This window comes from Lemur catta, chromosome 1 (assembly GCF_020740605.2).
Source record: "Lemur catta isolate mLemCat1 chromosome 1, mLemCat1.pri, whole genome shotgun sequence".
Classification (NCBI taxonomy): domain Eukaryota; kingdom Metazoa; phylum Chordata; class Mammalia; order Primates; family Lemuridae; genus Lemur; species Lemur catta.
The window spans coordinates 220244611-220258112 of record NC_059128.1 but is presented as its reverse complement, the minus strand read 5'-3'; the positions used below and the strand labels follow the sequence as shown (position 1 = coordinate 220258112).

At 36.4% G+C, this 13502-nt stretch overlaps 1 protein-coding gene and 1 non-coding gene across 5 annotated transcripts in view; one reads left to right on the top strand and one right to left on the bottom strand.

The window, feature by feature from the left end:
* The window catches only part of IQCG (IQ motif containing G), a 59996-nt gene that overhangs the window by 44379 nt on the left and 2115 nt on the right, over window positions 1-13502 (top strand). For 3 of the 4 annotated variants that reach the window (XM_045540081.1, XM_045540079.1, XM_045540080.1), the window contains 3 exons: window positions 580-741; window positions 2198-2272; window positions 12518-12649. In XM_045540081.1, the coding sequence (XP_045396037.1) occupies window positions 580-741; window positions 2198-2272; window positions 12518-12649 (369 nt within the window). The remainder of the gene's footprint in view (window positions 1-579; window positions 742-2197; window positions 2273-12517; window positions 12650-13502) is intronic. The other variant, XM_045540082.1, reaches the window with a different exon arrangement.
* Window positions 11284-11387, bottom strand: LOC123631113. Its single transcript, XR_006732988.1, has one exon. It is a non-coding gene; the product is annotated as a U6 spliceosomal RNA (small nuclear RNA).

Genomic DNA, 13502 nt, shown 5'->3' with positions numbered 1-13502 from the left:
AGGGATTGTGTCTGTTTAGATCTCCACTGTTTACCTCGTGCGTAGCTCAATGCCTGGTACTGAATACATAATTTTCTTAATAAATATTGAGCCCTTAAAATTGACAAACACTTGATAACGTACAAGGAGTTTTCACATGAATTCTCAGTGAATCCTTATAATTGCTAAGAAATTTCAGGCAGGGTAGATATTATTTTTTCTATTTTATATAAGGTAAAACTTGGAAAGTTTAATTGACTTGGCCAAGTTCACACAGCTGGTGACGTGTGGATGGAAAGCCAGTTCTGTTGATCTTTTTGACCCATGTTCCCTTTACTAAAATGAGATATTAATGGGAAATCTGTGTGGAAAATAGTGTGCCTGTGGAAGAATCTCGCAGTCCTGGTTTGGGGAACTACTTTGTTTTTTTTCATCTTCATTTATAGTATTAATGATTATTATTTAAACTTCCCTTAGTGTGATAGCAGAAAAATAATTTTCATTCCTTATTGACTTATAAAAGGTAAGCTTAAGCCACTGACCAAACTGAATGGAAGTAGACTGTATTTTCAATTTAGAAACCTAGTCTGTCTTCTGCAGAGTCAGAATGAATATATTGCTCACCTCAAGGACCAATTGCAAGAGACGAAGGCAAAAACCAACTTGGAGAATCAGTATATGAAAAGAAATACTGAACTGCAGATTGCCCAGACCCAGAAAAAATGTAACAAAACAGAGGAACTCTTGCTGGAGGAGATTGAGGTAATCCCTGCTACATTAGGAAAGAACCAAGTAGATGGCATTTGAGCTGTCACTCCCGTATTGTCTCAGCTAACAAAGGAGGAGGGAGATAGAGATTTCCCTCCAACTCTCTCTCCAGTAACTGTTCCCCCTCCCCGCCCCGCATCCCCCACACACTTGAGATTGAAAAGAAAAGCCTAAATGAAGACTTGCATATTTGCAAGCAGAGATTCTGATAGGCTGTATCCTACATCTCTTGCTTCTCTTATAAAGACTTTGAAAATTGGTTGTACTTTCTCCCCTTGGTCATTTTATTCTTATTTTATAAAACCACTAGCCATTTCTTTCCCTCTCTCTCCCCCTTCCTTCCTTCCTATTTTATTGAAACGGGGTCTCACTCTATTGCCTGGGCTGGAGTGCAGTGGTGTTATTATAGCTCACTGCAACCTCAAACTCTTCTGCTCAAGCGATCCTCTTGCCTCAGCCTCCTGAGTAGCTGAGACTAGAGGCATGGACCACCATGCCCAGCTAATTTTTAACAATTTTTTTATTAATTTTTTATTTGGTAGAGACAGGGTCTCTCTATGTTGCCCTGGCTGTTCTCAAACTTCTGGCCTCAGGCGATCCTCCTGCCTTGGCTTCTCAAAGTGCTGAGATGATGCCATTTCTCTTAGTAATTATAGGGAGAGGGCAAAACCAGGTACTTGGTAACTGTAGTTTTTTGCTTGCTGCTTACGTCATCCAACCTGTACCTTTTAGCTCTCCAGTAAGAAGTACAAAATCTAGAGAGCTGAACTTTATTCAAACCTAAATTTAGAGAGAGGAGCTGTCACAGTGAAAAATATCAGGAGAAAGGAAGAAATGGTAGACATTTTCATTGGAGGAGGAGTGCTAAATGGCTAAAAGAACAACAGGCAAAGCTGGGCATGGTGGTGTGGTAGTCCTAGCTATAGTACTTAAGAGGCTCAGGCCAAGGCAAGAGGATTGCTTGAGACCAGGAGTTTGAGGCCAGCCTGGGCAACATAGTGAGACCCTTGTCTCTGTAAAAAAAAAAAAAAAAAAAAAAAGAACAACAGAAAGGCAATTACTCCCCAGATGTGGCTTGAGATCATGACGACAGTCTTTTTTCTTGTACTCTGGAATTTCCGTTTCTGGGCCTAGAACCTTGTGCACTTGAAGTATTGTTTCTCTCCTTAAATGGGGATCACTTTCCAGGTAACAGGATTGTGGTCCTCTTGTGAGGGGGTACTCGCACATATCTAGCACACTGCCAGCCACATGGCTTAACAATGTTTGTGAACACGAATTGCATTGAACTGAACTGAATTCAGCGCTAGAGCAATGCTGTGGAATTCTGGGGATCCTAGCTGGTAAAGGACACCTGTGCTGCTGTCCAAGCTGCACCTCAAATCTCAAGAACTTGTGATTCCCACCCCCGTCAGGGAGAATTCCTAGTATTTGATTGTTGTTCTTACAGAAACTAAGAATGAAAACTGAAGAAGAGAACCGGATTCATATGGAGATTGAAGTGTTCCTTAGAAAGGAGCAGCAGGTAGGTTACCAAAACTTTTATCCTCTGATGTTTTTTTGTATTCCACTTACAAAATACCAAGGAGAGCAAAAAACATTTTTTTTTTTTTGAGAACACATTATTACATGTTTCTTTCTGCATTGGTCAAAATAATTTTTTTTTTTTGAGACAGAGTCTCACTCTCTCCCCCCAGGTGGAGTGTAGTGGCCTCATTATAGCTCACCACAACCTCAAACTCCCGGGATCAATTGATCCTCCTGCTTCAGCCTCCCAAGTAGCTAGGACTGCAGGCAGGCCATGATACCTGGCCAAAAATTTTTTTTAAAGGAAAGAAAAGTCAACCGTAATTATTCTAGCCTAATGTAGTATAGCCCATGTTTTCTTTCAGAGTTATCCATCTGAATAGATATTTTATATAGCTGTAATTTAAGTGAGTGCAGGTAAAATTTTGTCATCTGCCTTTATAATTTAGCTTATATAAGAAACTTTTTTTATTCCTATATTGCTTCATAGTCATAGTTTAAAAATAAAATTTACTGAATTTTTTAAATTATAAAAATAACATTTTCAGTTAAGGGAAGATATTTTAAAATCACCAACTGCTTTTTCACCCATTTTTTCATGCTATTAGAATCTCTTTATAAAATAATTTAAAATAGTTGTATAATGTTCCATTGAGTGGTTATGCCATAGTCCACTTATTACCCTTTATTTTGGATATTTAGGTTATTGCCAAAGTTTTATTATAATAAATAATGCAGCAATGAAAGCTTTGCTCAAAGAATTATTTTTCTTCATCGCAGTTATTTACTAAAAGTAAATCTCAAGCATAAGATTATTATTTCAGAGAGACTGGTATTTTGTGACTCTTTTTTTTTTTTTTTTAGCTTATTTCAGTAATTTTATTTAAAAGTTTAATATTCATTAATTTTAATTTCCATTTTGCCTTTTAATTTTATTTTTTTTTTTATTTTTTTTTTTTATTATTTTTTTTTATATATATATTTTTTTTATTTCAGCTCATCATGGGGGTACATAAGTTTAGGTTATATACATTTTCCATGTCCCACCCATCCCCCCGAGTCAGAGTCCCAAGCGCGTCCGTTCTCATTCTCCCGACAGTGCACCTGGCACTCATCATGTAGTCATACCTGGTATTTTGTGACTCTTGATAAATGTTGCTAATACTTACTAATCTATATCGTCATCAGCAATGTACGAAGGCAATAATTTCAAGGTATCCTCAATAGTACTGGCCATTTTAAATATTTTTAAAAGTCTGCTAATTTAATGAATTGTTTTATTTTTCATTTTCAACTTACTAATAAAACTGTACAGAACATTTTTCTATATATTTACTCAATTTATTTCCCCGTGTGTAAATTATATGTGATAGAAGTGGTTTTAATTAGCATTTCCAATACTAATAACAAACCAAGCTGGATCTGTAATATATTTAAGATTGTAAACATGTCTAAGTTCAGCTGGAGTCTTTCAAAATATCCCTGTTGGATGAATAAAGAATAAATCTACTTATAATACAGCTTGCCTTTGGGAAAAGTTCATGAATTTTCAGTCAACAATTCCAAATTTGTGCTTATGCTATCTCACAGGCTTTTCCTGGGGGGAAAAAAATCTTGTAGGCTATTAGACTCAGGGTCCTGTACCCCGCAATTTAAGAATTATGTATCATGTTACCTGTTTCAAGTGTGAGATACATGGTAGGCATTCAGTAACAACCAGGTGAGTTGGTGGATAAATGGATAGTAGAGGGATGAAATTAGTGTTTCCCAGAGCTTCAGCCCAATAACACAAGTAATACATAAGTATGTCTTTAATGAAGAATTTCAAACACAGAAATATATAGATTTTAAAAAGTGATAGACATCTTTTTCTTTTTATGTACATACTTGTATCTAAAAACACACATTTTTTTTTTTTTTTTGAGACAGAGTCTCACTTTGTTGCCAGGGCTAGAGTGAGTGCTGTGGTGTCAGCCTAGCTCACAGCAACCTCAAACTCCTGGGCTCAAGCAATCCTCCTGCCTCAGCCTCCCGAGTAGCTGGGACTACAGGCATGCGCCACCATGCCTGGCTAATTTTTTCTATGTATATTTTTAGTTGTCCAGATAATTTATTTCTATTTTTAGTAGAGATGGGGTCTCGTTCAGGCTGGTCTCAAACTCCTGACCTCAAGCGATCCACCTGCCTCGGCCTCCCAGAGGGCTAGGATTACAGGCGTGAGCCACCGCGCCCAGCCTAAACACACATATTTTTAGTATTTATTTGTGTTTTACATAAATAGGATCATACTATATATATTGGTCCAGATCTTGGTTTTTTTTCTTTTTCTTTTTTTGTTTTGTTTTTTGAAACGGAGTCTTGTTCTGTCTCCCCAGCTAGAGTGCACTGGCATCATCACACCTCACCGCAGCCTCGAACTCCTGGGCTCAAGCAATCCTCCTGCCTCAGCCTGTAGAGTAGCTGGGACTACAGGAGGATGCCACCACACCTGGCTAATTTTTTCTATTTTTAGTAGAGATGGGGGCCTCACTCTTGCGCAGGCTGGTCTTGAACTCCTGACCTCAAGCGATCTTCCCACCTTGACCTCCCAGAGTGCTAGGCATGGGCTACCACTCCCGGCCTGTTTTGTTTTTTCCTTTTAAAATTTACCTTTAACGTTTTCTGTAATAGTACAACTGTTGTATAATATCCCATAGTCAGACAGATAGATTTAGTTAGATTTAGGTTGTTTCCAAATATTGCTGTTATAACAATGCTAAAGGTTCTTGGACATGTCTCTAACTACATGGTATACGGAAAGGCTATTTATTTTTGCATACTACTCTAGATTCCTTATACCCTCTCATGTTATTAATAATTCTACTGGTTTTTCAGTTGAGTCATTTGGATTTTCTAAGTATAAAATCTAATTTATTGAAAATAATAATTTTATATTTTCATTATTTATATGTCTATTTCTATTTTGTGGCTTATCATATATAACTAGAAAGTCAAGCATAATGTTGATTAGTAGTAGTGATAATGGGGCATCATTTTTTTATTCTTGGTTTTAGTGGTGTTTTAGTCAGGATTATACATGAAGTCATCATAGTCATGCCAAATTTCTCATGTTGCAAATTAGAACATTCATTGGGAAAGAATAGGACCCTGAAACCTGGAATGGGAACATCTGGGGATTCACGTAAAATTGACTATCTTGAACCCCCAAGTCACTTTAATTAAGGCTCCTTTGCCAGTGGATGTAGCCCACCCTTCTGTGTCTGAGGAGTCCAGACTTCCTTTGCCCAAAAATCCTGTGATAACTTCATCTAGGGAAGATGTCTCTTGAAAAGGGATGCTCCTTCTTCAGACCCAGCACAATTACCCCTATTGTCACTGGATCCATAACTAGGGTCAAATCTCAGTATGTTCTAGGGGGACATAAAACTCAGATGACTGTAACTCAGAAGGAAATAACTTACATACCAAAAGAGTTGTATGATTTTGCTAATATATATTGGCAGAAACCTGGGGAACATGTGTGGGAATGGATTGTAAGAGTACTAGGCCAAGGAGGCTGGAATGTGGCACTAGATTGGATCGAATTCATTGATTTGGATGAATTTGCTAGACATTCTGGATTTAATGTGTTAGGTTGTGCAGCTGGAGGTGACTCTGTTAGTTTGCTTGATTGGACTCCATGGTTGCCTTCATTTGATGAAGTGGAGATGCTAGAGCTTCCCTGCTATGATGTGGAGGAGAGAATCCAAAGACTTAAGGATATAGGAAAGTCACAGTGGATTTATCATGTTTGACCTACACATGTACCACCAGACACACATCCTTAACCATGAGAAAGCCCAGAAGACACTCCGTTACTAAGAAAGACATTGAGAAGTACAATAGTCAGAGGCATACCTGCATCCCTGAAAAGTTTTGTGTTGCTTTCCTATGTAGGCCAGGTATGACCGCAAGGGATGTTGTCATTGAGATGAGCTCCCTGATTTCAGTGGGTATGATGGGATCCTGAAGTGCCAAAGGATAGGTGGCAGCACTTAGCTTGCAAAGACAACATAGGCACATTTACCATGAAGGGCAGCAGGGATGTAATGGTAGTTAGAAGGCCTTTGCCCACAGGGATCTTTGGCAATGGCTAATTAACGTTATCCCTAGTAACAATGATGATGGGCTGCCTACTAACTAAAGCATAACAGAAACAAAAGTTAGGTCTAGCTAAAACCTCATTTGAGTCACCACAATAGAGAGTCATGGCTTTTCACCCAGTCTCCAGAACAAAGTCAATTCATAGACCCAGAGCCTCTTTATTAAAGGTGGGAGGCATATCCCTCTGAGGATGGACTCTGCAGCATTGCTGTAAGTACATACTGTAAATCTTCCTCTAAGCCTGACCCAAAAGACCTGTGGCTATTTACAGAGTTACTGTGCACTGGGGAAAAGAAAATATCCAGACATTTTGAGATTACTAAATATTGGCTCTGAGTTGATGTTAATTCATGGAGACCCAAAACAACAGTGTGGCCGCTAGTCAAAATGGGGGATTATGGGGGTTAGGTGGTAGAGGGAGCCTTAACTAAAGACTGACTTACTGTGGGTCCACTTGTTCAATGGACACACCCCCCATAGCTATTTCTCCAGTTACTGAATTTGTAGTTGTAATAGACATACTTGGGGCCACTATGGTAGTAAGGGCCAAATAGGATCCTCTGGAACTACCCCTCCATACCAAAATAGTAAACCAAAAGCGATGCTGCACCCCTGGTGGAACTGCATTGATTAGTGCCATCATCAAAGACTTGAAAGAAGCAGAGGTGGTGATATTAATACTCACCACATCCCCATTGAACTTAGCTGTTTGGCCTGTGCAAAAGTAGCATGGATCTTGGAGAGTGAGTGTGGACTATTATAAATGTAATCAGGTGGTGACTCCAATTGCAGCTACTATTCCAGATGTAATATCTTTATTGGAGCAAGTCTTCAATGGCCTCTGGTACTTGGTATATTGCTGTTAACCTGACCAAAGCTCCTGTCTACAAGCCAATTTGAAAAAACAAAACAAAACAAAACAAAAAAACCAAGAAGGAGTTTGCTTTTACCTGCAGGGCCAACAACAGTACAACTTCATAGTCTCACATCAGGGCTATGTTAATTGTGTTCCCTCCCATAATACGGTCTGCAGAGATATTGCTCACTTAGCCTTTCCACAAAACATCATAGTAGTCCATTGGACTAATGACATTACGCTAATTGTATCTGATGAACAGGAAGTAGCAAGAACTTTAGATGCCTTAGTAAGACATATATGTACTAGAAGATGGGAGATAAACTCCATTTTTGGTGCCAACTTGTATCATTAATGATCTATTTAGGTGATAGAAACCATACCAATTATTTGAACAGAAAATTTAACAAAAGAATAATGAGCTATTAATAAGGGATTGGCTACTCAGAAGGGATAAAAGAGAACCCTAAAGAACATCCTAGGGCTGAAGGACAAAATCCAAAGAAGGAATGAACTTGAAAGGTAGGGGGAAGGGAGGATCTTTCCCAAGGCTAAGATTCAGACCCCATTGGAGAGGGTGTGGCGGTAGCCCTTCTGGAAGGCAGAGACCTTTGCTGGGTTGCCCTGGGCCAGAGCTGTCTTACAACTGGAAGGATAAAGCCGGCAAGCAGGGAACTGTGGACCTTACTAAAAGGTTCACCCGACCCATCCCCCAGTCAGGATGAGTACTCAGTTTTATGAGATGGATTTCTTTTTCAATGATGAAACATGAAATACATTAATAGATTCGCTGATGTTGAGTCATCTTTGAATTCTTGGAATAAATCTTACCTGGTCATGTGTTTGGGAAGCAAGAATCCTCCTGTGGTGGTATCAGTAAAACTTATTGGTGAATGAATGCCACTGGGTGTCCCATACACATCCCACTGGCAGCCGTGCTCTAGGAACGAGAAACAAGCCCACACTGGGACCAATGAGAGAAGCCCTCCTGTCATGTTCCTCCAGCGCCCTCTACTGACAAAGCTTAACATTTTGCTCTCTGGCAAAAGAAATATTTATATTAATAGCAAGCATCCAGTTTCACAAAGCAAGGCAGTGAAAGATTAATTTGGTGCTGAGAGGCAATAAATTGATAACTGACACAAGTAGGGATTTTTTAGATTTTATCCTTAAGTATGAGGTTTACTCTAGGTTTTGGTAGATAAACTTTATCAAGTTAAGGAAGTTTCCTTTTGGTCTTACCTTGCTAAAGTTTTTTTTTCCTAATCAGGATTAGTACTCAATTTTATGAGACAGATTTTTTTCATCTATTGTGATGATATAGTTTTTCTCCTTTAATATGTTAATTAAGTAATACATAAATAGGTTTGCTAATGTTGAGTCATCTTAAAACTCTTGGGATAAACCTTACCTGGTTATAATGTATTTTTCTTTTAATGGACTGCTAGAATTGATTTATAGACTTATTTTGTATTTGTATATTTCATAAGTAAGATTAACCTATAAATTTCTTTTTTGGTGCTGCTTTGTTGTATGGCTATCAGAGTTATGCTAGCTTGGCAGCATGAGTTGGAAGCTTCCCATCTTTTTATGCTATGAAATACAATTATTTATCTGTTCCTTGAAGCTTGGTAAAATTCAGTTATAAACAATGTTGTCTAGATACCTTTTTTTAAGGGGAGAGATATTTGGCTACCTTTTCAGCTTTTTAAAAATGATTATTGTTCTCTTATCTCTTATCTCTTTTTGAGTCTTTTTTTTTTTTTTGGTAACTATGTCTTCCTAGAAAATAATCCATTTCACCTAAATACTGATTTCAGATTTATTAGCATAAACCTATGCTCTATAGCCTCTTAACAGTTTTTAAATTTCCTTCATATTTGTAGTTACATCATCTTTTTCCTTCTTTATTTTTTTTAAATTGTATCTTCTGTCCCCTTTTCTTATGAAAACTTGTCAAAGGTTTGACCATTTTGTTGGTCTTTACAAGAAAACCTCCTCTTTTGCATTTATTGAACAAATCTGTTTTCTCTGTCACATTGGTTTTTGCTTTGAGTAATTTTCTTGTACTTTCTTTGAGTTTATGTTGCTAATCTTTGTCTGATTTCCTAAATGCTCAATTCATTTATGTTCAACTCTTATTATTTTTTATTAATAATGCATGTCAGGCAATATATTTTCTGAATCTTTTTGGCTGTAATTTACAGGTTTTGATATAAAATGCTTACACTGTCATTCCTTTCCAAATGATATATAGTTTACAATTTGTTATTTTTTAATTCAAAAGTTATTTAAAAGAATATTTCTTAAATGTCAAAGTAGATGGAGTTGGCGAGGGAAGACTGTAGGCTTTCTATTCACAACAACCCTTTGATGTTTGTGCTATGAACCTCACAAAACCTTTTGAGGTTTATATTCTTATTGTCTTGCATTGTGGTATCAGAATGTGAGTGTAAGATTTATGTTTGTTGGAATTTGTTGAGCTCTTATTTGGGCTTAGGGTTATGGTTAGGTTATGTTAATATTCCATGTATTTGAAAAGAATATGTATTCTCTGTTAGGTACAAAGTTGTATAAATGTCTGTTAGTCTAGCTGTCAAATTCTTCATTTTGTTACTTATTTTGGTCTCTCTGAGCTATTGATTTCAGAGAAGTGTGATAGTCTCCTAAGATGATTGTGGATCTGTCAATTTCTTGTATAGTATTGCTAATAATTTTTACTTTATATGTTCCAAAACATATTAGAATATAAAGGTTCATAACTGTAATATCTTCTTATTATAGGGTATGTCTTTTATCAATATAAAATATCCCTTTTTGTCTCATTATTTTTGACTTGAATTCTATTTTATAAGATATTAATTGCCAAACCTGCTTTCTTTTTGCTCTGGTTGTTTTGTTTTAGCTGTAGTTCTTATAAGCAATATATAGCTGGATTTAAAAAAAAAAAAGAAAAAAAAGGAGGTTTTCTTTTGATAGGGGGTGGAATGGGCTGAATTTTTATGTCCCCCCAAAATCCATATATTAAAATCCTAATCCCCAAGGCAATAGTACTAAGTTAGGCCGTTAAGAAGTGATTTGGTCATGAGGGTGAAACCCTCATAAATAGGATTAATGTCCTTGTAAAAGAGACCCCAGAGAGATCCCTTGCCCATTCCACCATGTGAAGTTAAAACAGAAATATGGAGTCTAGAAAGCAGACCCTTATCAGACATAGAATCTGTCAGCACCTTGATTTTGGACTTTGCAGCCTCCAGAACTATGATAAGTAAATTTCTGTTGTTTATAAGCCACCAGTCTATGGTATTCTGTTACAACAGCCTAAATGGACTAAGATGCGGATTTATTCCAGTTAACTTTTATTGTGATTTTTTTCACTTGTTTATACTTAATTTTTCCATCTCATTTTATGTTTCTTGCTTTTCAAGCTTTCTAGTTGTTTCTTTCCGTCTTAACTTTTCTTGGATTGATGGAATTTTTTTTGTTTAATTTTTTGCTTTCTAGTACAAACTTCAGGTGTTTGCATACCATTTTCATAGTTTTGTAATATCTACATACCACTTGTGTTATTACTTAATATTTTCTACCTACTCACCTAAACAACTAGATAAATTTATTTTAAATTAAGATTTTTATATCTTTACTCTAAAAGGAAAACTTGCCATAAATAGAAATTAATGTAAATTGAAGAATAATAAATACCAAATGATGTTATTACATTGTAGCCAGACTCTCTTGCCTGTCTGAAGCCTGTTCCCTCTGTTGAAAAAGAAAGTGTTAACGAGAGTAAGAGAGGTGTAAGAGATTTGATAGCACCAAACTGACATGTTCTTTCTAACTTAATCAGAATTACTGACTGTGAGTCATATATTTTTAAAAATTCCATGCTATGTACCACCTAAAGTCACCTCTTCATGTCTCATTCTTGAGGTATATAGCCTAGGAGTTTAGAAATTATACATTTCTGTTCTTTAATAGTAATCTTAAAATTTGTTTTTCTGTAAAGTACAAAAAATATGGAATACTTCATGAATTTTCCTGTCATCCTTGTGCAGGGGCCATGCTAATCATCTCTGTATCATTCCAACTTTGGTATATGTCTGCCAAAGTGAGCACAACCCTAAAGATTTTAACCTGTATTTACACTTTTTATTTCTCTTACATCTAGAGTTAATCAATAGCTATACCTTCTTGCCTTTATTAAGGCAAAACTTTCACTTTTCTCTTCGTCTCCTACGTCCTGTGATGAAATCATTTATTTATAGGTATGTATATATATATATATATATATATATATATATATATATATATGCATTGTGCTACATGCCTTACAAGGATTATCTTATTTGAGCCTCACAACAACCCTTTGAGGTTTGTACTATTACTGTTTTATAGATGAGGGAACTGGAGGCTTTAAGTAAAACTTTGAGTACCAGAGTTGAGATTTGAACCTACCCATCTACCTTTAGGGCCTGTGCTCTTTCTACTAGACTGTACTGCCTACTTTGGGATTTTAGTCCCAGATTATGATTTATTACTAAAAAGTATCATATATTTGTACCCTCTGAAATACACAGGAAAAAATAAGAAAAAAGGTATCATGTATTATATAGCTTAAATGTATATTTCACTGGTTTCTCTCCCATTTCATTTTATTTTGCTACAGTACATCCTTGAGTAACTCTTTCAGAAAGACTGGGTATAGTCTTTCTTTCCCTAATGTTTGAATGCTAGGTTGGCTAGGTATAGAATCCTAGAATCACATTTTCTTTTAGAATTTTAAGACATAGCACCCTTCTTGACTAATACTTACTGCTATCAATCAAAGAGATGTCTGATGCTATTCCTTATCCTTCAGACTTTTCTTCCTACCTTTACTTCTTTCTTCTTCACTGCAACTTCCCTTATCCAGACATCTGGATGATCCTCCTCCCCCAATTTTAAATTGAGTAACACACAGTAGAATGCATAAATATTGAGTGTATAGTTTGATGAGTATTTCTGTATGTACACCCACATAACTACCACCCACCCAGATAGAAAATTTACAGCATCCCAGAGGTCTCACTCATGCCCCATTTCCAATCAGTAACCCAACCCTCCACCCAGATAAATAACCACTGGTCTGACTTCTATCACTATAGAAAAATTTTGCTTGTTCTTGAACTCTATATTAATGGAATCATACAGTATACACTGTTTTATGTCTGATGGATGCCATGTTTTAATGTTCTTTCCTAATAGAAACTTGAGGAGAAGCTAGAGTTCTGGATGGAGAAATATGATAAGGACACAGAAATGAAACAGAATGAACTAAATGCTCTCAAAGCCGCAAAGGCCAGTGACTTAGCACGCCTTCAAGAATATGCAAAGATGGTAAGGAAGTAGTAAAGGTACTCACTGAGAAGTGAGTGGTAGCTAAGCTGGGTAATGCTATTTTTGGTCAAAAGTGAAGGTGTATCTGTAAGCCAGTGGGATTAATTTTTGATGATGATGATAATGACCATGGGACAATAGCAGAAGCTAACACTTACATAGTGCTTACACTGTCCCAGGCACTTTTCTAGTATTTTACGCATATAACTTATCTAACCCTCACAACCCCTTGAGATACATACTATTATTTCTACTTTATGGTCTCTAAACACAATTCGTAAATGATGATTTCTAAAAAGCTTCTGATTATGGTTTCATCATTGAGTAAGTATAGAATTTCCCAAATTTCTCTTTTCTGTATTTTTTAGAGACAGGGTCTTGCTCTGTTGCCCAGGCTGGAGTAGAGTGGTGTGACCATAACTCACTGCAGCCTCCAACTCCTGGGCTCAGGTGATCCTCCTGCCTCAGCCTCCCCAGCAGCTAGGACTACAGGCATGTGCCACCGTGCTTGGCCCCAAAATTCTCTTTTAAAAGACAGCTGCTATTTGTATATGTATATTCTACCAAAGTTTTAAAAAAGCAGTATTATTTTGAAATCATTAATCACACATTAATTAGTATTTCATTTTTATGAAAGATTTTACTTTTTCTTGTTTTTTTACACCACACTCCCTTTTTGAAAGATTTTTAAAACTTAAATTTGAATTATTCAAACTGAAAAAATTTGGGGAATAATTATAAAATCAATATGAGAATATTTATAATCTAGGAATCCAGTAAGTTTTTTCTTTTCTTTGGTTCATCTTTAGATTTAGCATGTTTTATTTTAAAATTTTATATTAAAAAGGTGAAA